Source organism: Amphiprion ocellaris, chromosome 22, assembly GCF_022539595.1.
Source record: "Amphiprion ocellaris isolate individual 3 ecotype Okinawa chromosome 22, ASM2253959v1, whole genome shotgun sequence".
NCBI classification, from domain to species: Eukaryota; Metazoa; Chordata; class Actinopteri; family Pomacentridae; genus Amphiprion; species Amphiprion ocellaris.
In genome coordinates, this window is record NC_072787.1 from 26,736,917 (window position 1) to 26,761,940 (window position 25,024).

General features: G+C 37.0%; 1 protein-coding gene across 7 annotated transcripts in view; it reads left to right on the top strand.

The window, feature by feature from the left end:
* LOC111570644 (nebulin-like) overlaps nucleotides 1-25,024 on the top strand; it is a 74,317-nt gene that overhangs the window by 3,317 nt on the left and 45,976 nt on the right. For 3 of the 7 annotated variants that reach the window (XR_008600378.1, XR_008600379.1, XR_008600380.1), the window contains exons 1-17: nucleotides 4,935-5,149; nucleotides 7,254-7,546; nucleotides 10,815-10,886; nucleotides 13,963-14,064; nucleotides 15,102-15,212; nucleotides 15,432-15,542; nucleotides 16,013-16,123; nucleotides 17,214-17,324; nucleotides 18,185-18,298; nucleotides 19,261-19,371; nucleotides 19,445-19,555; nucleotides 19,675-19,785; nucleotides 20,925-21,035; nucleotides 22,360-22,470; nucleotides 22,546-22,656; nucleotides 23,401-23,511; nucleotides 24,352-24,459. Coding sequence is in view for 4 of the 7 variants with exons in the window: in XM_055007089.1 (XP_054863064.1) it covers nucleotides 5,125-5,149; nucleotides 7,254-7,546; nucleotides 10,815-10,886; nucleotides 13,963-14,064; nucleotides 15,102-15,212; nucleotides 15,432-15,542; nucleotides 16,013-16,123; nucleotides 17,214-17,324; nucleotides 18,185-18,298; nucleotides 19,261-19,371; nucleotides 19,445-19,555; nucleotides 19,675-19,785; nucleotides 20,925-21,035; nucleotides 22,360-22,470; nucleotides 22,546-22,656; nucleotides 23,401-23,511; nucleotides 24,352-24,459 (1,935 nt within the window). In the remaining 3 variants the exon portion in view is untranslated. Of the gene's footprint in view, nucleotides 1-4,934; nucleotides 5,150-7,253; nucleotides 7,547-10,814; nucleotides 10,887-13,962; nucleotides 14,065-15,101; nucleotides 15,213-15,431; nucleotides 15,543-16,012; nucleotides 16,124-17,213; nucleotides 17,325-18,184; nucleotides 18,299-19,260; nucleotides 19,372-19,444; nucleotides 19,556-19,674; nucleotides 19,786-20,924; nucleotides 21,036-22,359; nucleotides 22,471-22,545; nucleotides 22,657-23,400; nucleotides 23,512-24,351; nucleotides 24,460-25,024 lie in introns of those variants that run through there. The other 4 variants (XM_055007089.1, XM_023273513.2, XM_023273517.2 and 1 more) reach the window with 4 other exon arrangements.

The window sequence follows — 25,024 nt, forward strand, 5'->3', positions numbered from 1 at the left end:
GCCAACTGCTATAAAAACTCTAATAAGAGGAGGAAACAAACAGATTTTGTCCATCTAACAGAGAGAAAAAGAAAAGAAGTCTTCAGAAAACTTGTAATTATTCTTTTATGACAGCTGGTATGTCAGTTTTAAAACTTCACTATATCAGAACTTACACATGAAAGATGCGTTGATCTAACATGAAGCTCTTGAACTCATTTTGAAAAAATCCTCAAGTAAAAATTTTTACTAAACTTATTCAAATGCAATGATTCAAAAATGTGTATAAATGTGAATGAACCTCAGTTCTTTCACCATCGTCCAACTCAACTACTATTTGTTAGCAGTAAGAGCACAGAGAGACCCTGTTTTACAAACCGACTGAACTCTGTTGTGACAGTTTCAACAAGCACTAGAGCTCATTTTGATTCCCGCAGCAAAGCAAAGACACTGCAACCAAGAACCAGCTCAAAGACAGACAACAGCCCAGTTACATTTAAAATGTGCTGCAGAAACATTAAAAAGCAACAGGTAGATAACTGTTTAACCCAACAATCAACAGCAGCAACGCATTTTATTCAGCCCAAATCGAACAGAAATCCCTCCCAATATTGTCTCCCAGCATAAAAAACGAAGAAATCTCACCACTTCTGAGGCAAGTTTCATGAGTTTCGTTCACCTTTAGTCTCTCAAAAGTGCAATTTGTGTGGAAGAAGATATATATAATGATCTCCAAAACGACCATAAGGCTGAATCAACCTTTTCACAACAGATTTAATACAAACTGAAGATTAAAACCTGCATGAAGGGAGGATTTAGTGTAGAATCTTTCAGTTAGACTGAAGCAAAAACAAAAATTTTGATTATAACAAATAACGCTGCATCATCTGCATTATTAGTCACAGCAGCTTCAAATTAGCTTGGTGTCATTTTAATACCAATGTGGTGCAAAGTCATTAAAATTGTGACATTGCATCGAACGACATAGTGGTAAATTTTAATGTTTCTCCATGAAATTGGAAGATAATGTAACGCTGATTCTCCAGTTGTTAACACGATGGCTCATGAGGAATCTTTGGTTTTGTTGGGTTTTCCATTGTTTTCTATCATAGTCATTTATTTATTTGCACTTTGTCATTATTTATTTCATTTCTGTAGAGGTTTTAATTTATTTGGGTCTGGATGCTACATTATGCAGATGATGCAGCATTATTTGTTGTAAGCAAAGTCTTTGTTTTTGTGTTGGGCTATGATTTGTTAGCAGCAGATGGTCTTTGGCTCCGTCAGATTTGCTCTTTATCAGGTCAGTGTCCTGTTTACCACAACAGCCATCTGACACCCAGATCTCAGTGCCAGAATACCTGCTGCCTTCCATCCTCACCAGTCATTCATGTTCACACTGATGGAAGATTTCACTGAAGTGATCAAATACACAGCGAAGGCAAAGAAATAAATCATAAATGTTGATCTTTAACCTTATATCATCTTTCTAACACCCCTTATAATAAACAGTGTTCAAGATATAATTAGGAAGTGATCAAAATATCTAAATTTTAGTCTAAGCTGGTATTTTGAAGAGAACCCATTGATAACATTAGGCTTCTGTTGTGCACTGAAAAACATAAACAGCAAAAAGATACCAAAAACAGTGAAATCTGACAGCAAGAGTGACAGGAAATATATGTTAAAGAAAGAGCAAAATACTTAAATATTCAAAAACTGTAAAGCTGGTGAAAGTAACAGCAAATATTGGTAAAATAATAACACTTTTAGCTGATTTTAAAACAGTAATTTTAAGGTTTTTGTTTGTTTTTACTTATTTTCTTTAGTTGTTTTTTTTTTTAACATTTTTTTCTGAGATTTTACTAGATATTATCAGTTTTTTTCTCTCAAATAATGACAAATATCTCTAAAGTAATGATCTTTTAGCTGATTTAGATACAGTACAACTGAGTAGTTGTATGGTCACAAATTGTAAAAAATATATTTTTTGAATACAGATTTTTACTGTGAACATTATTTACAGATTTGGCCTGTTTTTAGTTTTTTTTCTGCAGTCAAAATGTTAATTAATCCTTTTTTTCTTGGAGTTTTACTAGATATCTGTAATAAAGATCATTTAAATAATATTTTTTCAACTCTTAATATACATTTTTTTTATACAAGGCAAATATCTGTAAAAATAATGCCCTGCGTAACTGATTTAAATACAATAAAAATAATTACTGTTCATAGAAATACTGATTTTGTTGAAGGCAATATTTCCAGTTTTCAGACCTGATTTTTTTGTATTTTTTATACAGTTGACATGCAAATTAATATTTTTTTATGATTTCACTCAATATCATCTGCACTTCAACAAAACAGCAAAATATAATTACTTTATAATATAATTATTTTTAAATCAAATTTAACACAAAGAATCTTTCAAATATCTTTAAAAATACAGTTAAATATACAGTTAAAATAGTGTTATTTGATGATCAGATCTTGTAAAATTATTATTTGTAAATTATTTACAGCACTGTTTTTTAACATGCAAATCAAATTGATTGTTTTTCTGTGGTTTTGCGAGTTATTATCTGCAATTTAACAAAGCATGGAAAATCTGTAAACTAACAGCAAATTGTACATTAAACTAAAATTAAAAACTGTTAAAAAAAACATTTTTTCTTGATTGTGAGACACAAAATTTGAGCATCACATTTATATTAAAAGTATGAAAGTCTGTTATAATTCAGTCCTTAATACATACGTTTACACAATGTGAAATAAGAGTTCAGGCTCTGGGGAAATCTCTTTGTATTTTGCAATATATCAAGTTTTAAACCGAATACTTGTAGCTATTTTTCCACACTGGTGCAGCAGCAGTAAAATGTTCTAAATGAGTTATTCTTAAAGTGAACTAAGTAAGAAGGAACCAGTGAAGGACTCTGTGTTCTGTGTTTGACCCTGCAGCTCATTGCGTCATGTGAACATGTCAGCGGTCGTTCAGCGTGTCACAAAGCAACACGTCAACATGACAGGATGTTACTTCCACCCGAACACACCAGCACGCAGGCCGATGTAAATATGTCCTGTACCACCTTATTTTATTCTCCTAAACGTGTGACGGCTGCACAGAACGACGCTGATCAGAAATCAAATTCCGAAGCTCAAACTGTGAAAAACACAGAAAAATACTTTCCGTCTTTCCCTTTACTTCAAATTATATGGTGGAAATCTGCAACTAGCTGATAATCTGGTTCATTTGTTAGCTTTATGATTACATATTTTTGATATATAATACAGTAAAATAACAAAAAAAGGTCTTTCTGTGTGACATTCATGGGGGGTTTGACTAAACTGGCCCAAATAGTACTTTCTGTCCAAGTTCTCATAATTATAAAGGTTAATTCCACAAAAATAGTACTTTCTAACCAATAGCTTATGGTTTTAAAGATTTATTTCACCCAAAATACTACTTTCTGCATTGCAGTTTAACTTGGCTGCAGCATAATTAGGTAATTCTCAGGTAAAATAATGTTGCATTCGTATGCTGTGGTCTTTATAGGCTTGATATCTTTAAAACATATTTAAAGGTTGGAAAGGCTGTTCAGGACTTTGCTGGCTACTAAAGATTAGAACTGATTTTAATTTGAAACAAATAAAACTTGATTCACATTCAGTATTTGTGCAAAGACTGTCGTCCATCTTGACCAGAAACCCAGTCCTTGCTTTAGATAGATGGATGGATGGATGGATGGATGGATGGATGGATGGATGGATGGACAGACACTTTATTATTCTTGAGGGAAATTCAAGAAAAAATATTGTCAAGCCGGAACTGGTTACGGGGAACTAGTTGGCGAGTGGAACAGACGAATACGTCGTCACGCAGCGCTATCAGACAGCTTTGTTTACATTCTCTGGTTGGACGCCACCTTGGATTGTGCTACATTCACTAACTTTTTGCCCTTCATTATGACTGCCAAGCGTAAGTCTGACTCTTCTGATAGCAGTGCTTGCAAGTGAAATTAGGTATCATAAAACGCTCGAAACATGACTTTCCCAAAGAATTGATCGATATTGTGATGCACGTATCAGCTTTGTTTACATTTTCGCCGGAGTTCCGACTTACGGCAAAAATTGACTTACTCTGATCCGTAGGAACGGAACTCTGACATAAGTGGAGGACCTCCTGTACATGCTTCAAGTATTGTAGATTAGCCGTAGTACCTGGTTGTTCCACCAGGTGGAGCCTCTTACTGTTTTCCATTGTCACTACCAGAAGAAGTCGCCACTCAAGCCATGTTCCTTTTATTTCGTTGGTCCAATGGTTTTATTTTCCTCTTAACCTCTCCGATTTGTTTCCACACTTGTCTTCTATCTGTTCAGTGAATACACCGCCTGCAGTTCAGCTGGAAATATTTCATATAATTCTTTTTTTTTTTTTTTTAAATGATCTGTTTAGTGTTAGTGGTCAATTTTTTTCCCCATATTTTTAGATGGAACATGTAGAATAGAAAAATAAAATATCACAATTTTGTGCTTAGATTTGTTAATTTTTCCCGGCAGGACCAAATCTTACGCGTGAATAGTTTGAGAGCTGTTGGAAACAAGAACGTCCAAAGATTTTTTTCTGCTTTGACGGTTTCTGGCTCTGATAAATGACGTGATTTTGGTGATATTTTCAATAACATACCTTCTAAATTTAGCAGTTGATATTTGTAATGTTGTGCTCTTAGTTTGTTTTTGTTGCCCTCGAGTGGCCGAATCAGGTAGTACAGCTGAGGTTTCCAAGTGACATCACTCCCTCTGAACTCACCTTCAACCGTTCAAGCTACACACACTCCAACACACATAGACAACAGTGTTACGGACATGCTGTACCCAGATGAAGGGCTTGGTGGTGATAAGGTCTTGAGTAGGGGGCTAAATGTAGAAGTTCAGCGTGATAAGAGGAGCCCGATGAAACAGCAGACAGCCGAAGACCAGACGAGGCAGTCGAATCGCTCGCAGGTTTATGATCTGAGTTAAAGACGTCCAAGAAACTGTCCAAGACGTCCAGAGGCAGAAAAGCTGGCAAAGAGTAGAATAAGTAGCGACGACATTCAGAGAGATACAAGGAAGCACAGTTCTTAGAGCTGAGAGTCAGACCAGGACATGGAGAGAGAACCACATATCGAAGGTGAGTTTAACGATGATCAGAGATCTTTGGAGAAAAGTTGACGAATCTACTAACAGAACTGACAAAACATTTAGAATCCATGACTGATGCCTCGAAGAACCTGGAAAACTTTAAGAGTGGTGAAGCTGAGAAGGTGACCTTGATGACACGGCGACCTTCAAGGAAGCCGTTAGCAGCTAATTAAAGGCAAGATGGAGGATTGAAGCAGGAAAGTTGCTGTTTCTGTAACCTTGAACAGACAATATACATAAGCTCCAGTTCAAAAGTCTGGGATCACTTAGAAATATCCTTATTTTGAAAGAAATAGTTTTTGTTCAACGAATCCTAAATCCAGTCTAGACATTGTTAATGTGGTAAATGACTATTCTAGCAGGAAACGGCTGATTTTTAATGGAATATCTCCATAGAGGTACAGAGGAACATTTCCAGCAACCATCACTCCTGTGTTCTAACGCTACATTGTGTTAGCTAATGCTGTTGAAAGGCTAATTGATGATTAGAAAACCCTTGTGCAGTTCTGTTAGCACATGAATAAAAGTGTGCGTTGTCATGGAAAACATAAAATTGTCTGGGTGACCCCAAACTTTTGGACAGTGGTGTAGGTCAACTTTAACTCGTTAAGAGCAACTTTAGCTAATATAGAGCAACATTGACTAATGCAGAGCAACTTTCACTAGTACAGCAGGTCCTCGGTTTACGACGTACTCGACCTACGGCGTTTCGTGGTAACGTTGCCATCTCGTATAAATGTATTAACCCTTTGATGCGCAAAAAGTGACCCAAAACCAATGGAAAATGGGTATCTCCTGATACACACTGCATCAAAGGGTTACAAAAGTTTTGTTCTATCATTTCGATCATTTTGTACGGCGTTTGCGACATTAAAACAAATTTGGCGCAGGAACTAGTTGTCGAGCAGAGCAAATGAATATGTCATCACACAGTGCTGTATGAGGAAGACAGCTTTGTTTACATTCACTGGTTGTACGCCACTTTGGATTGTGCTACATTCGCTTTCTTTCTTTTGTGTTTTTTTTAAAAAACTTTTTCCCCTTCATTATGGCTCTCAAGTGTAAGTCAGACTCTTCTGATGGCAGTTACCACTGTGTTAGCGTAGGTGAGTGACATAGGTACTTATGTACATACGTATGTGATTTCGACTTAAAGCGAAAATTGTGTTACATCGCACTGTAGGAACGGAATTCCAACATAAGTCCTGTATATAGAGCAACCTTAACTAATTTAGAACAACTTTAACTAGTATAGAGCTCATTTAGAGCATTGTTTTGTCAACCTGCAGAGGTCGTCTTTATGTCAACCATCTCTTCTGGTCTCGTAATCTCATTAAAAGTCAGTCAATAAAACGGTTGCTTAAACCATCTCAGTCATGAGTAACGCAAATTTTTAAAGCAATCTACGGTTTCAGCTTCACAAATTAAAGAATTCACCGCTTTTCTTTGCAATTTCTCTTGGATTTTGGACTGTATGTCAGACAAAACAAGTAATGTGCAATGATTCTGTGAGAAAACAAGCTGAAAAAATCCTAAAATATGAAGCCTTTGTTTGCACACTTTGATGCTTTTATTTTTAATTTACAGTATTGTTATTGTTATATTATTTAAAGGGCAATTTTGAATAATTTGAAGCAACTTTAACTGATTTGTGGCAACTTTAATATAGAGCAACTTTAACAATAGCAATTTAAGCTAATATAGAACAACTTTAGTTAATATAGAGCATCTTTAATAATAGCAACTTTAATATAGAGCAACTTTAGCTCATATACAGTACTGTTCAAAAGTTTGGAGTCACTTAGAAATGTCTTCTAATTACGGCATTTAGTATCCAGTAAAAATAATGGAATTTTACAAACCTGTAAATATTGTGCTATGGTGTTAACATAAAAATTTAAGCTTTTCTTGCTGTGATTTTACTACATTTTATCTGTAATTTAAAATCTGCAAAATAACAGTTAAAATTTACAGTTGAAACAGTTTTAAAACATTAATTTTTACCGGTTTACAGTTGTTTTTGTTCTTCTCTAATCTTTGATTTTTGCTGAGATGTTGGATTAATGGTAACTTCTGTGTTGTTTTTACCTCAGAGGTGAGCGGCGTGGAGGAAGAGGAGGCCTCAGCTGCTCCGGAGTTGGATGAAGAGATGGAAAAAGTTGTGGAAGGAGAGAAAGAAGAAACTTTGGAGGAGACGACTGTGACCACGACTGTTTACACCACTACAAGACGGACGGGTGTGGAGGAGGAAGCTGAACCGACAGAGGAGGATGAGGAGCTAAAAACGGAGGAAGATGATGATGAAGAGACGGAGGGAGGAGATGAAGAGGGTGATGGGGATGAGGAGACCAAAGCTAAGAGGCTGCTGGAAGCCTGGAAGTCGGAGGTGAGACGAAGCAAGTTAAATATTCAGAACTGTCGCATATAATGAGCTAAACACAAGAAATATCACAACTAAGATCTTAATTAAACCATGGAACCACCCTTGTTCTCATAAAGAACCAGATAATTAATTTGCCATCTGTTAGATTAGATTTGATTGTTTTTTTAATCGTACTTTTTGGAATCTCAAGAGACAAATTTTAGCAATTTAAAGATCCTTGTCTCGGCTCTTTTTAAACCATCTGAAGACCTTTTATTTGTCACTGTTCTCTATTGTCAAATGTCCTTGGTGATGAGTCAGATCTCCTCCTTTTTCTGTATTAATGGTCTTTAAGAGGCCATATTCTGCACAGTTACAGGTTAGTAATTCTATTTTTGGGGGTTTTAGAATATGTTTACATGCCTTAAATTTTAAAAACACATTTTTCTCGTACTGGACTGGTTTTAGCTGTTCTCACCTCCTAAAACGCCCCACTCCAGATCTCCAAGTTTAGTCAGAAGGATGCTGCTGTAGCATCTTAGCGTGTTAGCATGCTAACCTTTGTTAGTCCAGCTCAGATTGAGAGTGATGCTAGTAGTTTGGCGGCTACATGCTAACAAAAAAAGAGGAAAAAGACCCGAGTAGAAAAACATCAACTTGCTAAAACAGCTGAACTATTAGAATCCAAAATCGCCATTACTTTCATCACTGTTATTTCTTACGTTTGCTCACTGACTTGAGGCACAAAATATAATCTTTGGAGTTACTTAAAAATGTCCTTATTTTTGAAAGACAAACAGTTTTTTTTTCAATGAAGATGACATTAAATGAATCGTAAGTCGAGTCTAGACATTGTTAATGTGGTAAATGACTATTGTAGCTGAAAACTGCTGATTTTTAATGGAATATCTCAATAGGGGTACAGAGGAACATTTCCAGCAACCATCACTCCTGTGTTCTAACGCTACATTGTGTTAGCTAATGGTGTTGAAAGGCTAATTGATGATTAGAAAACCCTTGTGCAGTTCTGTTAGCACATGAATAAAAGTGTGCGTTGTCATGGAAAACATAAAATTGTCTGGGTGACCCCAAACGTTTGGACTGTAGTGTATATTAGTTCTGTATGGAGGTCATTAAGCATTACACGAGTCTTCATCATGGTGCTCTTTTGCCAGCTAAGCCACCTCAATGCTCTTTGTTTGCAGACGTGGAACTACCCATAATCCAAGTGGTCACCTCCTTTAACATTTTACTGCAGTATCATTACGCTAAAGTAGTAAATAGTAAGAGGCTCCACCTGGTGGCGCAACCAGGTACTACAGTTAATCTGCAATACTTTACGTCTGTATCATTCAGAAAAATGGTGTTTGATTGGTTAAGTGGATACTCAATATTAAATTATTCAGATTGGAGGTAATTAAAAACATCCTTAACAGTAACTGCTGCTGTTGTTGTTGTTTTGGCACACTGAGAGTTAACATCATGGTTGAAGGTTTTAAATCATACACCACAATGGAAACAAAAAGGCGGAAATTGTTGGGCCGATCAGGCATCTGAACCGACTTCCTGCAGTGAAAAGCCGCCTAATAACTCTCTCGGCTTTGGATTTGGGGCTTTGTAAGTTTGCAGACCTTTTACATCCACAAAAATCAGCTTACTGAGGGAAAGGAACTGGAAGCTGGCTATGGGCCCTTTACCAGACACCAGGAGGCCAGTAAAGTATTGGTTATTTTATTGTTAACTGTGTTCTGCTAAATTTCTTTGAGGATTTGGCCGTTTTGTTGATGAAGGCTGCTGAAAGACGTCTTTCTACTGACCTTGGCGTGGGGCATCACCTGGCACCGCAGGTTTTTGTAAGGGCTTAGAGAGGATTAGTGAAACTACAAATGAAAACGTGCCATTATTAGCCTTTGATAGTGGGATTTTTGAGGACTGAATCCGGCCTGTAAAGAGAGGCGAGGGGATTAGCAGCGCATGAATTAGGGAAGTTCCCCCGGTTGACTCACAGCTTTCTCTGTTTCAGTGTTGTTAGAAACGTCTGATGAGGATTCAGCTTCTTGATGCTGCCATTTAATTTCTGTTACTAGCTTGAGGAGCCACAGAAACATGCAGGTAGAAGATCTAATGTGGTTAAATGGTCAATAACCCGGCTAAAATCTTTTGGGAGCACTGGATGCTCACCTTTATGGCATGAAATTCAATAACTTAATGTAAATATTCAGAATACCAACACATACAAAGCCTATAAGAAGCATTCAGCATTATGGTATAAAGGCTCCTGTATCTGGAAGGTCCAGTCTCTGGTGGATCAGTCCTCCTGGATAGAACTACACCATGAAGACTAAAGAACACTCCAAGAAACTCTGAGAAAAGGTTGTTGAAAAGCACCAGTCAGGACGATACAAGAACATTTCCAAGTTCCTGAAGATCTCCTGGAGTTCAGTTAAATCCATCATTAAGAAATGGAAGTAGGATGGAACATGAATAAATCTGACTAGAGCAGGACGTCCTCAAGACCTGAGAGACCGAGGCAGGCCACCAAGACTCCTATGACTCCTCTGAAGGAGTTCCAGCTTCAGCAGCTGAAATGTTAGAGACTGTTCATCCAACAACTGTTGTCTGTTCTTCACCAGTCAAAGCTTTATGGAGACAAAGAGAAAGACTCTGTTGGAAAAAGATCAAATTAAATCTGGACTAGAGTTCACCAGAAGACATGTGGAGACTCTGAAGACACCTGGAAGAAGGTTCTTTGGTCTGACAAGACCAGGATGGAGCTTTTAGACCTCAGACTAGAAACTATCATCATCATCACAAACCTCTCCATCTCCACTGTGAAGCATGTTGGTGGCAGTATCATGACTGAAGCATGGTGGTGGCAGTATCATGACTGAAGCATGTTGGTGGCAGTATCATGACTGAAGCATGGTGGTGGCAGTATCGTGACTGAAGCATGTTGGTGGCAGCATCATGACTGAAGCATGGTGGTGGCAGTATCATGATGCTTCTCAGCAGCAGGTCCTGGAAGGCTTGTAAAGGTAGAGGGTAGAATAATCCTGGAGGAGAACCCGGTGCAGTCTGGAAAGAACTGAGACTTGGAGAAGAACGTCCAAAACTACAAAGAAAAATGATTAAGACAAGTCCTGTAGCGGCCGAGTCATGACCATGTTTCAATGTCGAAAAGCAATAAATGAGGAAATCAGTAACAGCTGTTTTAGCTTCCTTCTGTCTGAATAACATCAGTATTATTACTATAAAAGTCCTCTAACGCTCATTTACACTTCTGTGTTTTCAGGCCTCCTCTGATGCAAAGCCTCCACTACCAGACCCGGCATTTAACAGGAGATGCAGTTTGCTCGCCAGCGATGTGAGTTCACTTAGTTCACTTCTTTATTTTATTCATTTTCACTCTGGTTTGTGTCTACAGAGGTACTAGCAGTTCCACGATGCTGTAATATGAGCGACATGCTAACAAGCTGAGGTTTAGGAGGTATAATGTTGTCATCCTTCTTTCATCTTAGCATGCTAACATTCGCTAGCCCAGCTCAGACAAGTGGTAATGCTAGTAGTTTTTCAGCTATCTGAAAGAAAAATGCTCAAAAATGACGTGCTCGTGTCACTTTTTCACTCACTGTGCATTCATCCTTCACTGCAATATAAAGTCCTGCAACTCTACAGAAACAGCCAAGTTGAATTTCTTCTATTTCTTGATTTAGAAAAAAATTAAAGCTGGAACCACCATGCACACATTTTTCCAAGTGTCTAGAGGTTGTTCCTAAAATAAACTGTAGCTCTAAACACTACAAATATTTAACTATTTACACTCATCGTTTTCCACCAGACTCTGCTCATCATCTGTAGAAAGATGTTTCACCATGCTGAATGTATCTCCAACAGCTTGCTCCTCTGTTCACTGTTTCTGAGCCACACTGCATTTATTTTAGTAATCCAATAGCTTTGATTTTCCTCTCAGTCTCTCTAAACCATTTGAAATTTCTCCAAAGTAAAATTGTCCAAATAGACCTAAAATATGTCCAAAGCTATGAAAAAAATGTCCAAACTGACTCCAGAATTGTCCCAAATAACTCAAAACCTGCTCCAAAACCACTTTAAACTAGTTCAAAATGACCATTTTTGAGTCATTTTGATAAACCTTTTGTCATTTTGGATGAGTTTTAGTCCAGTTTTGAGTCTTTACTCATCATCAGTAGAGAGATGTTTCCCCATGCTGAATGTATCTCCAACAAGTTGCTGCTCTGTTCACTGTTTCTGAGCCATGCTGCATTTATTGTATTGATCCGTAGGTTTTATTTTCCTCTGAGTCTCAAATTTTTCAAAATGATTTTAAACTCGTCCAGAGTAACCTATATATCATATTCATGGCTGCTGATCTGATGGTTGTGGGCACATTTCTCCACATTAAACCAAAGATCAGGACCAAACAGATGCTATCTCGGCTAAATCCATGAGCCAAAATGGCAGCAAGTCAAAAACAGAACATCAGTTTCTGCAACATGTAAGGTGTAATCATCGTCTTTTTCTTCCAACATGCGCCGAATGCAGCGTTGCCATTGGTAACGCCCTTTTATTCAGCACAATTAAAGGTGCTTTTTCTGACTTCTGCAACTAGCTTTTGGAGCGAATATGTGCCGGTGAAACACTGAATGAGGGCGAGTGTTGTTGTAGGATGTGGGAGGGTGAGATATCGATTCCCTGGTGTGAGTCAAATTTGGCAGCTCTGGCAGCAGAATGACTCATCAGCTACAGTGGAAGCAAGTCAACCCACTTTATAAGATCGTCTTCACTTGTACCTCCAGCTGCCGTCGCTCTGACAACACCTGCCTTCAGACCGTTCATCGTCAGATACAGGACCAGACTTCTGTGAGTCGACGTCTTCAGAAACCTTCGAGACAGTAGGCGGGGGGATTTTTTTTTTTTGTTGTCATTCCCAAAATTTCTGTGGGAGCTCTGAACTCACTACAATCCCGAAGGCGGATCAAACAAGAGATGCTGCTGTTACCATGGAGACGTTCATTACTTTAAAGTTCATGGCAGCCCGAGCGGAAGAACCAGCTTTAGTGTATAAAACAAGAAGTTACGCAATGCAGTGTTATCTTTAATTTAGAGAGCTGCTTTGAAACCAACACACAAGATGCTACAATGACACAAAAAACACAAAAGTGAAACGAAAAGATGGTAAAATGACAAAAAAAGATGCTAAATTGCCACTTTAAGTTGCTAAAATGATATAGAAATGGCACAAAAGGCCCAAAAATGACACAAAAATACATAAAACTATTGCTAAAGATGCTGAAATGGCACAGAAAGATGCAAAAATGACGTAAAAAATATAGTGGACTGACACAAAATATGCTAAAATGACAAAAATACTTGAAATCGACACAAAAAGTTGCTAAAATTATATGAAAACTACACACAAGACAGAAAACTCAAACAAAAGATTCTAAAATGACAAAAAATACATGAAATTGACATAAAAAGACAGAAAACTGACACAAAATACGTACAACTATTGCAAAAGATGCTGAAATGACACAAAAAGATGCAAAAATTACACTAAAAGACACAAAACTGATAGAAAAAATGCTAAAATGACATAAAAAGACACTGAATTGACAAAAAAATTGCTGAAATAAATCAAAAAGACAGAAAGCTAACACAAAAGATACTAAAATAAAATAAATGTCACGAAAAAGCACAAAACTGATACAAAAAAATGCTAATATGACACAAAAATACACTAAACTGATACAAAATATGATAAAATGACAAAAAAGACACAAAAAAATTGACACAAAAAATCCTAAAATGATATGAAAATGACACAAAACTACAGAAAACTGACACAAAAGATGCTAAAATTAAACAAAGATGACACAAAAAGCATAAAACTGATACAAAACAGCCTAAAATGACACAATAAGACTGAAAAATTACACTGAAAGACACAAAACTGATAAAAAAAATCGTAAAATGACAAAAAGACACTAAATTGACAACAAGTTGCTATAATGATATGAAAATGACACAAAAAGATGGAAAACTGACACAAAAGATGCTAAAATGAAACAAAAAAAGCAGAAAACTACTTGGTTCCATGAAGCACCTTTTGCTTTCCTGCTCCCAGATTTTGCTGCGACAGCTTGTCGTCTGCGGATTAATTCCACTTTCCTCTCGGGTCTCTGCAGAAAATCTGCTGCTCTGCTGGTCTCAGGGTGGAGTTCAGTCCATCATCACGATATGTCCGGTGTTAGATTCAATGGAAGAGCATTTTATGTTCAGTTCACCAGAAAATAAATACTTTTCTACTCATATGTGTGTCTTATATTCCTATACTGATTATAGGAGTTTGAATGGGACCAACAGTAGATATAAAACATGCTAACATACATGCTAACTGTCACGTCTTCTCCTCCCTGCAGGTCAAATATAAGGAGGACTTTGCGAAAATGAAGGGTCAGAGTCTGTTTGTTCCTGGAGCTGAACTCATCCACTCCAAGAACATCAGCGCTGTCATATCTGAGGTCTGAACACATTTATGTTTACGTAATATGTGGTTAACTCTCCGAGCCTCAAGCAGTTTCTGGGCAGCTTTACTCACTATGGGCTCATTTTCTTATTACACATGATGCCATGGGAGAAAAATGACACAAAAATCTAACAGTTTCTAAATTGGATGGATGGATGAATGGATACATGGATGGATACATCATTCCATGGATGGATGGATGGATGGATGGATGGAACGATACTTTCTGTTCCAACGATACAGAAAGTATCATTTGAACTTTCCAACAGTCCTTGAACCACTCATCTGTTTCCACTTCCATCATCCATCCATCCATCCATCCATCCATCCATCCATCCATCCATCCATCCATCCATATATTCATCCATCCATCCATCTAAAAATCATCCATCATCCATCCATCCATCCATCCATCCATCCATCCATTGATCATCCATCCATCCATCCATCCATCCATCCATCCATCTAAAAATCCTCCATCCATCATCCATCCATCCATCCATTGATCATCCATCCATCCATTCATCCATCCATTCATTCATCCATCCATTCATCCATCCATCCATCCATCCATCATCCATCGATCATCAATCCATCCATCATCCATCCATCTAAAAATCCTCCATCCATCATCCATCCATCCATTGATCATCCATCCAAAAACCCTCCATCCATCCATCTATCTAAAAATCATCCATCCATCCATCTGTCCATCCATCCATTGATCATCCATCCGTCCATCCATCCATCAATCCATCTATTGATCATCCATCCATCCATTGATCATCCATCCATCCATCCATCCATCCATTGATCATTCATCCATCCATCCATTGATCGTCCATCCATGCATCTATCCATGCATCCATCCATTGATCATCCATCCATCCATCCATCCATCCTGCAGGATTTTACAGTAGATCCTGCTCTGACTAAAGGTATATTTTGGGCTGTTCTGGGGCTCAGACGATGAACCTAAGTGGCTGTTTGAAGACCAAATAGTAATTATGCTAACATGTGCTATTGTTTCAGTCCAAGTACAAGGAGGACGGGAAGAAGGAGGCGTCGATTTCTTTGTACTCCATCCTGCCTGAGACTCCGGAGACTCAACGGGCCAGAGAGGCTTCAGAGCTGCAGAGTGACGTTAGTAGAACCTCAGAAACACCTGAACTGTAGATCATCAGTTTATAGCTTCCTCTGGAAATATGGTTGCAAATGTAAAGACCAGGGAGTAAAAAAACAAATATTTAGCCAGAAGAGCTTGAGGAGGATGGTTGGTGTTAGCCTCTTAAGTCTGTCCCTGTGGAGGTTTCCTTCTTTTTATGAGTTTTCTGGGTCTGACAGAGTCTGTTTGTTTTCCAGGTTAAATATAAAGGAAACGTGAAGATGGAGATTTCATCCTCACTTTATTCTCTGCTGCCTGAAACCACGGAGACACAGTTTGTCAAAGAGCTGACGGAGATACTGAGTGAGGTACGGATGGATGGATGGATGACGGATGGATGGATGGATGGATGGATGAATATATGGATGGTTGGATGGATGGACGGATAGACGGATGGAAGGATGGATGGATGGACGGTGGGACGGATGGATGGATGGATGGATGGATGGATGGACGGACGAATGGATGGACGGATGGATGGATGGATGGATGAATATATGGATGGATGGATGGATGGTTGGATGGATGGACGGATGGATGAATATATGGATGGATGGATGATGGATGGATGGATGGATGGATGGATGATTTTTGGATAGTGGACGGGAAAAAATGTTCACTGACGCCATTTTAAATATTAATATTTGTTCCAATTCCCCACCTGTAGATTAGAAGACTATCAGTTCTATTTGAGTTCTTGTTGAGCTTCCTGTCCAGGGTTCCTCAGACGTTGTTAAAGTGTTCTGGACGTCTCAGTGAAACTCTCTGTGCTCCTCAGAACAAGTACAAGGAGGAAGGAAAGAAGGAGATGAGCAGCAGTTTATACTCTACCCTTCCTGAAACCTCTGAGATGCAGCTGGCCAAGAGCGTCCACGAGTTCCAGAGCGAGGTGCTCCTCCATGACTTGAGTCTTTTGTCTCATTTTAGCATCTTTTTGTCTCATTTTAGCATCTTTTGTCTCATTGTTGTGTCTTTGTGTGTCATTCTAGTATCTTTTTTGTGTTGTTTTTGTGCCTTTATTTCATTTTTGACTCTTTTTGTTGTCTTTTTGAGTAATTTTTATGTCTTTTATGTCATTTCAGCATTTTTTGTTGTCATTTTGTATCTTTTTGGTGTCTTTGTCATTTTAGCATCTTTTTGTGTCATTTTTGTGTCTTTTTATGTCATTCTAATATCTTTTTGTGTTATTTCTGGGCATTTTTGTCATTTTTGTGTCATTTTAGGATCTTGTTGTTTTTTGTGTGATTATTGTGTGTTTTTGTTATTTTAGAATCTTTTTGTGTCATTGTTGTGTCTTTTTATGTTATTTGAAAATATTTTTGTTGTCTTTTTGTGTTATTTTTGTGTCTTTTTGTCATTTAAGAATCTTTGTGTCATTGTGGTTTCTTTTTTTTGTCATTTTAGCATCTTTTTGTGTAAGTTTTGTGTCTTTTTATGTCATTTTAGTATATTTTTGTTGTCTTTTTGTGTTATTGTCTTTTTATGTCATTTTTGCACATTTTGTTGTTTTTTGTGTCTTTTTAAGTCCTTCCAGCATTTATTCTTGCCATTTTGCATCGTTCTTGTTGTCTTTTTGTTATTTTAGTCATTTTTGTGTATTTTGCGTCATTTCAGCAACCTTTTCTGCTATTTATGTGCCATTTATGCCATTTTACCGTCTTTTTGTGTCCTTTTTGTACAATTTTAACAAGCTTTTATGTAATTTCTGTGTCTTTTTATGTCATTTTAACATCTTTTTGTGTCATTTTAGTGTTGTATTTATTTAACGCAGCAGCTGCAGGGCTGATTAAACTGAGATTCAAACAGAATTATTAAGAATATTAAGTTTAGCTGTCAGGATGAATCTGGCTCACATTGCTGTCATTTAAACACTGGATGTGGGTTTACAGCAGTAGAATCCGTCTGTCAGAACCACTGGAGTTTAATGTTTGAGCTAAAAATGAGGAGCTGATCTTGTTTTTTAAATTGTTTTGTTTCAGAAAAAGTACAAAGAAGACGGGAGGAGAAAGACGTCCATCTCGCTGTACTCGCAGCTTCCAGACACTCCAGAAATACAACACGCTCTGGAGGTGTCGCAGCTGCAGAGCGAGGTAGAAACACAAGCTAACACTGTAAATCTGGATTATTTCAGGCCTCATGATCCAACTGAAGGTAGCTGTGGGGTGTCTGTTTGTGTCACTTTAGCATATTTTTGTGTCATTTGAGCATCTGTTTGTGTCACTTTAGCATATTTTTGTCATTTTTGTGTAATTTTAGCAACTTTTTTTGTCATTTTAGAATCTTTTTGCGTCATTTTTGTGTCTTTTGGTGTCATTTTAGCATCTTTTGTGTCATTTTTGAGCATTTTTGTGTCACTACCATCTTTTTGTGTCATTTTAGCATCTTTTTTGTATCTTTTGCTGTCATTTTAGCATCTTTTAGTATAAATTTTGATCTTTCATTCTTACCTTGTCTCATTTTTGTGTCTTTTTGTTGAATTTTTGAAATCTTTTTTGTGCCATTTTAAAAATTTTTTGTGTAATTTTTGCATCATTTTTTTTCCATTTTTGTGTGTTTTGTGTCATTTTTGCCTCTTTTTGTGTCATTTCTGTCAATTTGTCTCATTTTAAAAAATATTTTTGTGTCATTTTTGAGCATTTTTGTTTAATTTTACAAATTATTTTGTGTCATTTTAGCATCTTTTTCTTCACATGATCATTTTGAACATTCTTCGAGTCATTTGGAATGTTCTCCACATCCTCTGTATTTTTAATTGTAACTCAGAAAAGATGTTTCACCATGCTGAATGTATCTCCAACAACTTGCTCCTCTGTTCACTGTTTCTGAGCCATGCTGCATTTATTTTACTGATCCATTAGGTTTTATTACCCGACTAAAACCTGTTCTTCCCACAAAATCCGACTGGAGTGTTGTAAGTCAGGACGTGTTTTTGTTTTCTGTCGTCTTCCAGATGAATTATCGACCAAAGATGCTGGTTAAAGGCGCTCCGACGTCTCTTTACTCTCAGCTTCCCGACACCACCGAGATCCAGTTTGCCAGAGAGATGACCGAGCTGCACAGTGAGGTACAGGAGTTAAAATCTGCACAACTGATGGTCTTTGATCAAACGTCATTCTGTTTATTTAGAAAGTTTGATCAAAAACAGCACTTCAGGATTCAGGCTGTAAATTGTTTAGATCCCAAAGTCCTCAGCTTGAACTTGTCTCCTCGTGCAGCGATACTCTGCTCGCAGTGCTCCTGTAACACTTGTCATTTTAGAGTTTTTTGTATCTTTTTTGTGTCATTTTAGCAACTTTTTGTGTCATTGTAGCTTTGTTTTGTGTCATTTTTGAGTAATTTTAGCAAATTATATGTCTTTTTGCATCATTTTAGCATTTTTATGTGTCATTTTAGCATCTTTTTTGTGTAATTTCTGGGTGAATTTAGCAAATTATGGTATTTCGTGTCATTTTTGGGTCTTTGTGTCGTTTTAGCATCTTGTGTCATTTTGTGTCATTTTAGCATTGTGTTGTGTCATTTATGTCGTTTTACCATCTTTTTGTGTTGTTTTTCTGTCATTTTTGGCTTTTTGCGTCATTATACTGCATTTTTGTTAGCTTTGTGTCTTTTTGTGTTGTTTTAGCATCTTTTTGTGTTGTTTTTGAGTCTTTGTGTCATTGTTGAGTCTAATTGTGTGAGTTTAGCATCTTTTTGTCCAATTTTTGTATCTTTTATGTCATTTTAATGTCTTTTTGTGTCATGTTTGAGTCTTTTTGGTCACGTTTGTGTCATTTTTGTGTCTTTTTTTTTAGGGTCTTTTTATGTTTATTTTATGACTTTTTGTGTCATTTTAGTGTTGTTTTAGTTTCATTTTAGAATCTTTTTGTGGTAATTTTCAAACTTTTAGAGGCTTGAGACGTCCAGATAACCCGCTGCGCCGTTAGCATCGTTAGCATCGTTAGCATCAATAGAATCGTTAGCATCATTAGCATCGTTGCTTCCTGCCGGTCGTCTGTGAGCTGCTGACTGATTATTTTCTCCTCTCAGAGTAAATACAAGGAGGGCAGCAGGAAGAGTCTCTCTCAGAGCTTCTACTCTCAGCTCCCAGAAACCGCCCAGACCCAGTTTGCTAGAAGCGTGGCCGAGCTGCAGAGCGAGGTGAGAGGTCAGAATCATCTCCACACGGTCTTTAGCGGTTTTCTGATTCTTTAATGTGTTTCCTGGTTTTCAGATGCGGTACAAAGAGTCGGGTAAGAAAGGCATGAACTCCTGTCTGTACTCTCTGCTCCCGGAAACCTTGGAGACGGCTCACGCCAAGGAGGTCTCAGAGCTGCTCAGCGAGGTTCGAACCACAGATAGTATTAGTTTGATCCTCTCAACCGTCTCAGACTGACCTTTTTACAAGAATGTCTTCGTTGATCCGTCTGGATGAGTGTTTTATTTGTTTCCTGACATTTCTAGGTGAAGTATAAAGAGGAAGGTAAGAAGGAGATGAACATCAACCTTTACTCTCTGCTGCCGGAAACCGTCCACACCCAACACGCTAAAGAGGTGTCCAACCTGCAGAGTGAGGTGCAGAGCCGGCTTTGTTTGTTTTAATGTCATTTTAGCAACTTTTAATGTCATTGTAGCATCTTTTTGTGTCATTTTTGTGTATTTTAGCATCTTTTTGTGTATTTTTGTCTCATTTTAGCAACTTTTTTGTCATTTATGTGTCATTTTTGTGTATTTTAGCGTCATTTTGTGTATTTTTGTGTCATTTTAGCATCTTTTTACATCACTTTGTAGAATATTTTGTGTCATTTTAGCATCTTTATGTCTTAGTTTTGAATGTTTTTTGTTTCATTTTAGCAACTCGTGTTATTTTAGCATCTTTTTGTTACATTATAGCATCTTTTGTGTTATTTTAGCAACTATTGTGTCATTTTAGCATTTTTGTGTAATTTTAGCAACTATCTGTGTAATTTTAGCAACTTTTTGTGTTATTTTACAAACTTTTGTCATTTTAGCAACTTTTGCGTCATTGTAGCATCTTTTTGCGTAATTTTAGCATCTTTTGTGTTATTTTAGCATCTTTTTGTGTCATTTTAGCAACTTTTTGTGTCATTTTAACATGTTTTTGTGTCATTTTAGCAACCTTTGTGTCATTTTAGCATCATTTTGTGTAATTTTAGAATCTTTTTGTGTCACTTTAGCATCTTTTCATGTGATTTTTGTGTCATTTTAGCATGTTTTTGTTGCATTTTAGCTTCTTTTTGTCTCATTTTTGTGTCATTTCTATGTCATTCTGTCATTTTAGCATCATGTTGTGTCTTTTTGTGCGATTTTGTGTCATTTTAACAACCTTTAATGTAATTTCTGTCTTGTCATTTTAACACATTTTAGTATCGTTTCATGACGTTTTGTGCCATTTCTGTGTCATTTTGTGCCATTTAAGCAACTTTTTGTCTAATTTTTGTGTCATATTAGCATCTTTTCATGTCATGTTTGTCTTTTTGTCTCATTTGTCATCTTTTGTGTCATTTTTAGGTCATTTTGTGTCATTTTAACGACCTTTTGTTTTATTTTTGTGCCTTTTTGTGTAATTTCACCATCTTTTTGAGTAATTTTACCATCTCTTTGTGTCCTTTTAGTGTCTTAATTAGCAAAAAATGCTCTGGATGAAACTGTGTATTTTCTAGGGTATTGAGCCACTCTTTCGTCTCTTGCAGTTGAAGTATAAAGAAGGCCTGAAGCAGAAGATCCAGAGCAGTTTGTATCATCAGCTGGCAGAAACCACAGAGACACAGCTGGCCAAACAGCTGTCTGAGCTGCAGAGTGAGGTACAGGACATGATGCTACAGTTTCTCTTTGTAAAACATCCTGAACAGCACATTTAGGGTTGGAAACAGGACCAATAATGGCAGCAAAGAACGAAAACAAAAGGTTTTCATGTCAAAAAACATTTATTACACAATTCTGGCTTTGGTCACCTGGTACTGAGTCTGAAGGTTGAGTTTATATATGTGTATGTAGTGTATATGTACATTTATACATGTATTTTTTTAACAAGAAAAGTGTACATCTGGAGATTTTTCTAGAAAATATCAATTGAGGACAAATATTTCACTGAAAGAGGAAGACTGTTGTAGTGACAGTTCGTCAGTCAGAGTCCTGGTGACTTCCTGAATTTTTGTGTCTTTATTTGTCACTTTAGCATCTTTTTGTGTCATTTTTTTCATTTTAAAAACCTTTATGACACAAAAAGATGCTAAAATGACACAAAAATCATACAAAGTGACACTCAAAAATGACAGGAAAAGGTGCTAAAAAAAAAGACAGAAATTACATAAACGGTTGTTAAAACGACTCAAAAAGTTCTGTCATTTTAACATCGCTTTGTGTATTTTTGAGTTTTTTGTGTCATTTTGGCGTCTTTTTGTGTAATTTTTGAGTCTTTTTGTGTTAATTTTGTGTCTTTATGCATCCTTTTAGCATTGTTTTGTGTCATTTTCGTCTTTTTGCATCATTTTTGTGTCATTTTGTGCCTTTTTTTTTTTTTTAAGTTTTTTTTTTTGGCCTTTTATGAGCTTTATTGGATAGGTGCAGTGAGAGAGAGACAGGAAATGGGAGAAGAGTCAGGGGAAGACATGCAGCAAAGGGCCACTAGCAGGAATCGAACCCAGGCCAGCTGCATCGGGGACCAGCCCTGTACATGGGTCACCTGCTCAACACGTTGAGCTATACGAGCCCCCATTTTGTGCCATTTTAAATCTTTTTGTGTTGTTTTTGAGTCCTTTTTGATTAATTTTTGTGTTTTTGTGTCATTTTGGAGTCTGTGTCATTTTAGCGTTGTTTTGTGTCATTGTTGCGCCGTTTTGTGGCATTTTTGTCTTTTTGTGTCATTTTAGTGTCTTTTTGTCTAGTTTTTGTGGCTTTTTGTGTCGTTTTTGAATCCGTTTGTCATTTTAGCGTTGTTTTGTGTCATTTTTGTCTTTTTGCGTCATTACAGGGTCTTGTTGTGTTAGTTTTGTGTGTTTTTGTATCATTTCTGTATCATTTTAGGGTTGTTTTAGTGTGTTTTTATGTCATTTTTGTCTTTTAGTGTCATTTTTCTCATTGTATTTATTTAATGAGAAGGTGTTTGTGTTGTGTTGACGTGTGCAGACGAAGTACAAAGAAGCTGGGAGGAAGGAGGTGAACAGCTGCCTTTACTCTCTGCTGCCGGAAACTCTGGAGACGCAACATGCTAAAGAAACCAGCGAGCTGCTCAGTGAGGTGACGTCTTTACCTTCAGCTCTGCTGCGTCGCCTTCAGCTGAAACGTCAGGACTAAATGTAAACTCTCCACCAGGTCAAGTACAAGGAGGGCAGCAGGAAAGAGATGTCCAGCTCGCTGTACTCCACTCTGCCCAACACCACAGAAACCAGCTTCGTCAGAGAGATGAGCGACATGCAGAGTGAGGTAAGTAAAACCCAGAAACACCCGCAAAAAACACCCAGAAACACCCGCAAAAAACACCCAGAAACACCCGCAAAAAACACCCAGAAACACCCGCAAAAAACACCCAGAAACACCCGCAAAAAACACCCAGAAACACCCGCAAAAAACACCCAGAAACACCTACAAAAACACTCAGAAACAACCACAAAAAACAACCAGAAACAACCAAATACACAGAAACACCCACAAAAAACATTGTCATTTTTGTCTTTTTGCGTCATTTTTGTTTTTTTAGCATCTTTTCATGTCATTTTTGAGCACTTTTGTTTGATTTTAGCTTAATTTTGTGTCATTTTTGTCTTTGTGTAATTTTAGCATTGTTTTGTGCCATTTTTTGTCTTCTTGCATTAGTTTTGTGTCTTTTTGTGTTATTTTTGTCATTTTAGCATCTTTTTGTGTCATTTTTCAGCATTTTATTTCATTTTTGCATAATTTTGTGTCATTTTTGTCTTTTTGCATCATTTTTGTGTCATTTTAGTGGTTTTATGGATAATTTTTGAGTCTTTTGTGTCATTTTAGCATCTTTTTGGGTCATTTTTAAATAATCCAACACAAATAATGGAACAAAAAAAGACAAAGCAGATAAATAAATATCAAGCTTCACTATCAATTGAAAAAATGGTAATTGTTGATATATGAAGCACAGAAACTAAGTCCTCTGCATGTAATCCATGTAAAGTGATTTTTTTTTTTGTCTTTTAACAGAATAAATACAAAGAAAACGGGATGAAGAGTCTTTCTCAGAGTATCTACAGTCAGCTGCCAGAAACCACTGAGATGCAGTTTGCTAAAAACGTCGCCGAGCTGCAGAGCGAGGTGAGGAAGGAAGAATTGCTTTCATTTGATTTGTTGTGTCCACCTGACCAAGAGAAAAAATGTACAAGTCATCAGTCAGTGGTCGGTCCATTTATAAGAGCCAGAATCTGGAAGAAACCAAGAGAAACTTCGCATTTTCAATTTTCCAACAGTCCTTAAACTACTCGTGTGTGAAAATGAAGCCAGTCTAAGCTTAGAATTGTCGTATTTCGTCAAAATCACTCATTCTTAGTTAAAAATTAGACAAAAATGCACCAGATTAAGTAGAAAACTAAGAATCCTGTACTCCTTGTTTAGTTTAGTTTAGGTTTGGTTTTGGTCCCGATTTTGGTCCTGGTTTTAGATGTTTTCTGGACTGGTTTCAGACTGTATGTTGGACTGATTCTGGACTTTCTTGGGACTGGTTTGTGTTTGGTTTCAGTCTTGGTTCTCCTGGTTTTGGATGTGAGTTAAAGTTGTTTTAGGATTTATTTCACTCTGGATCTGGTCTTGGCTGCAGTACTTTATCACTTCAGTAGGATTTTTCATGCAGGGCGTTTACTTGTAAATGGAGTATTTTTACTTTGTTGTGAGCTCTGGAACTCATTAAGATGCAGTTAAAAACACTATTACTGGATTACAGGTTGAATACAATGACGAATTATCCTAATAATTTTAATATTAAAGGTTTAGACTCTTTATAGATTGTTATGTTTTTGCAGAAAACACACCACAGATTACTGTTTCCTCCATGGTTCTGCAGTTGCGGCCGCAGATTTGGAAAAGCCGCCTGGACTTTTTGCCTCTTTCCTCATTCTTCCCCTGAAAACTCGACGTAACATTTGGCTGCATTAATTTTAGATGAAGTACAAAAAGGGGAAGAAGGACGTGTCCAGCTCTCTGTACTCGACTCTGCCTGAAACTCTGGAGACGCTGCACGCTAAAGAGGCTTCAGAGCTGCAGAGCGAGGTAAAAACCACCTCTACGGTCTGAACAGAATGAACAATGAACCACACTTCATAGCTGAAGCACCTCTCATACATAACTACTGCATACATGTTAGATTTTAAAATATGTACTTGTACAAATGGGTCATATTCTTCAGTTTATCTGTTCAGAACATTAAACATGCATCATTTCATGTTTTAATGTTGGAATGTTATGAGTTTATATGTTGTAGTAACGTGAATAACAATAAAATTTTCACTTTATTGTGTGAAATTGTCTCGACCAAAAAGCTTCAAAACTCATCTAAAATATCTAAAAATGACTCAAAATTTGTCTAAAATGACTTAAAATCTATCCAAAATTACTCAAGATTTGTCCAAAGCAGCCTCAAAACTTGTATAGAATGACCAAAAGGCTCAAAAGTTGTCTTTAATGAGTCAAAATGTCCCTAAAGTTACTCCAGATTTGTCCAGAAAGCTTAAAAATGTGTCTAAAATGTCTAAAAATTACCAAAATGATGCAAAATTTGTCTTAAATAACTCAAAATTACTCAAAATTTGTCCATAAAGGCTCAAAACTTCTGAAA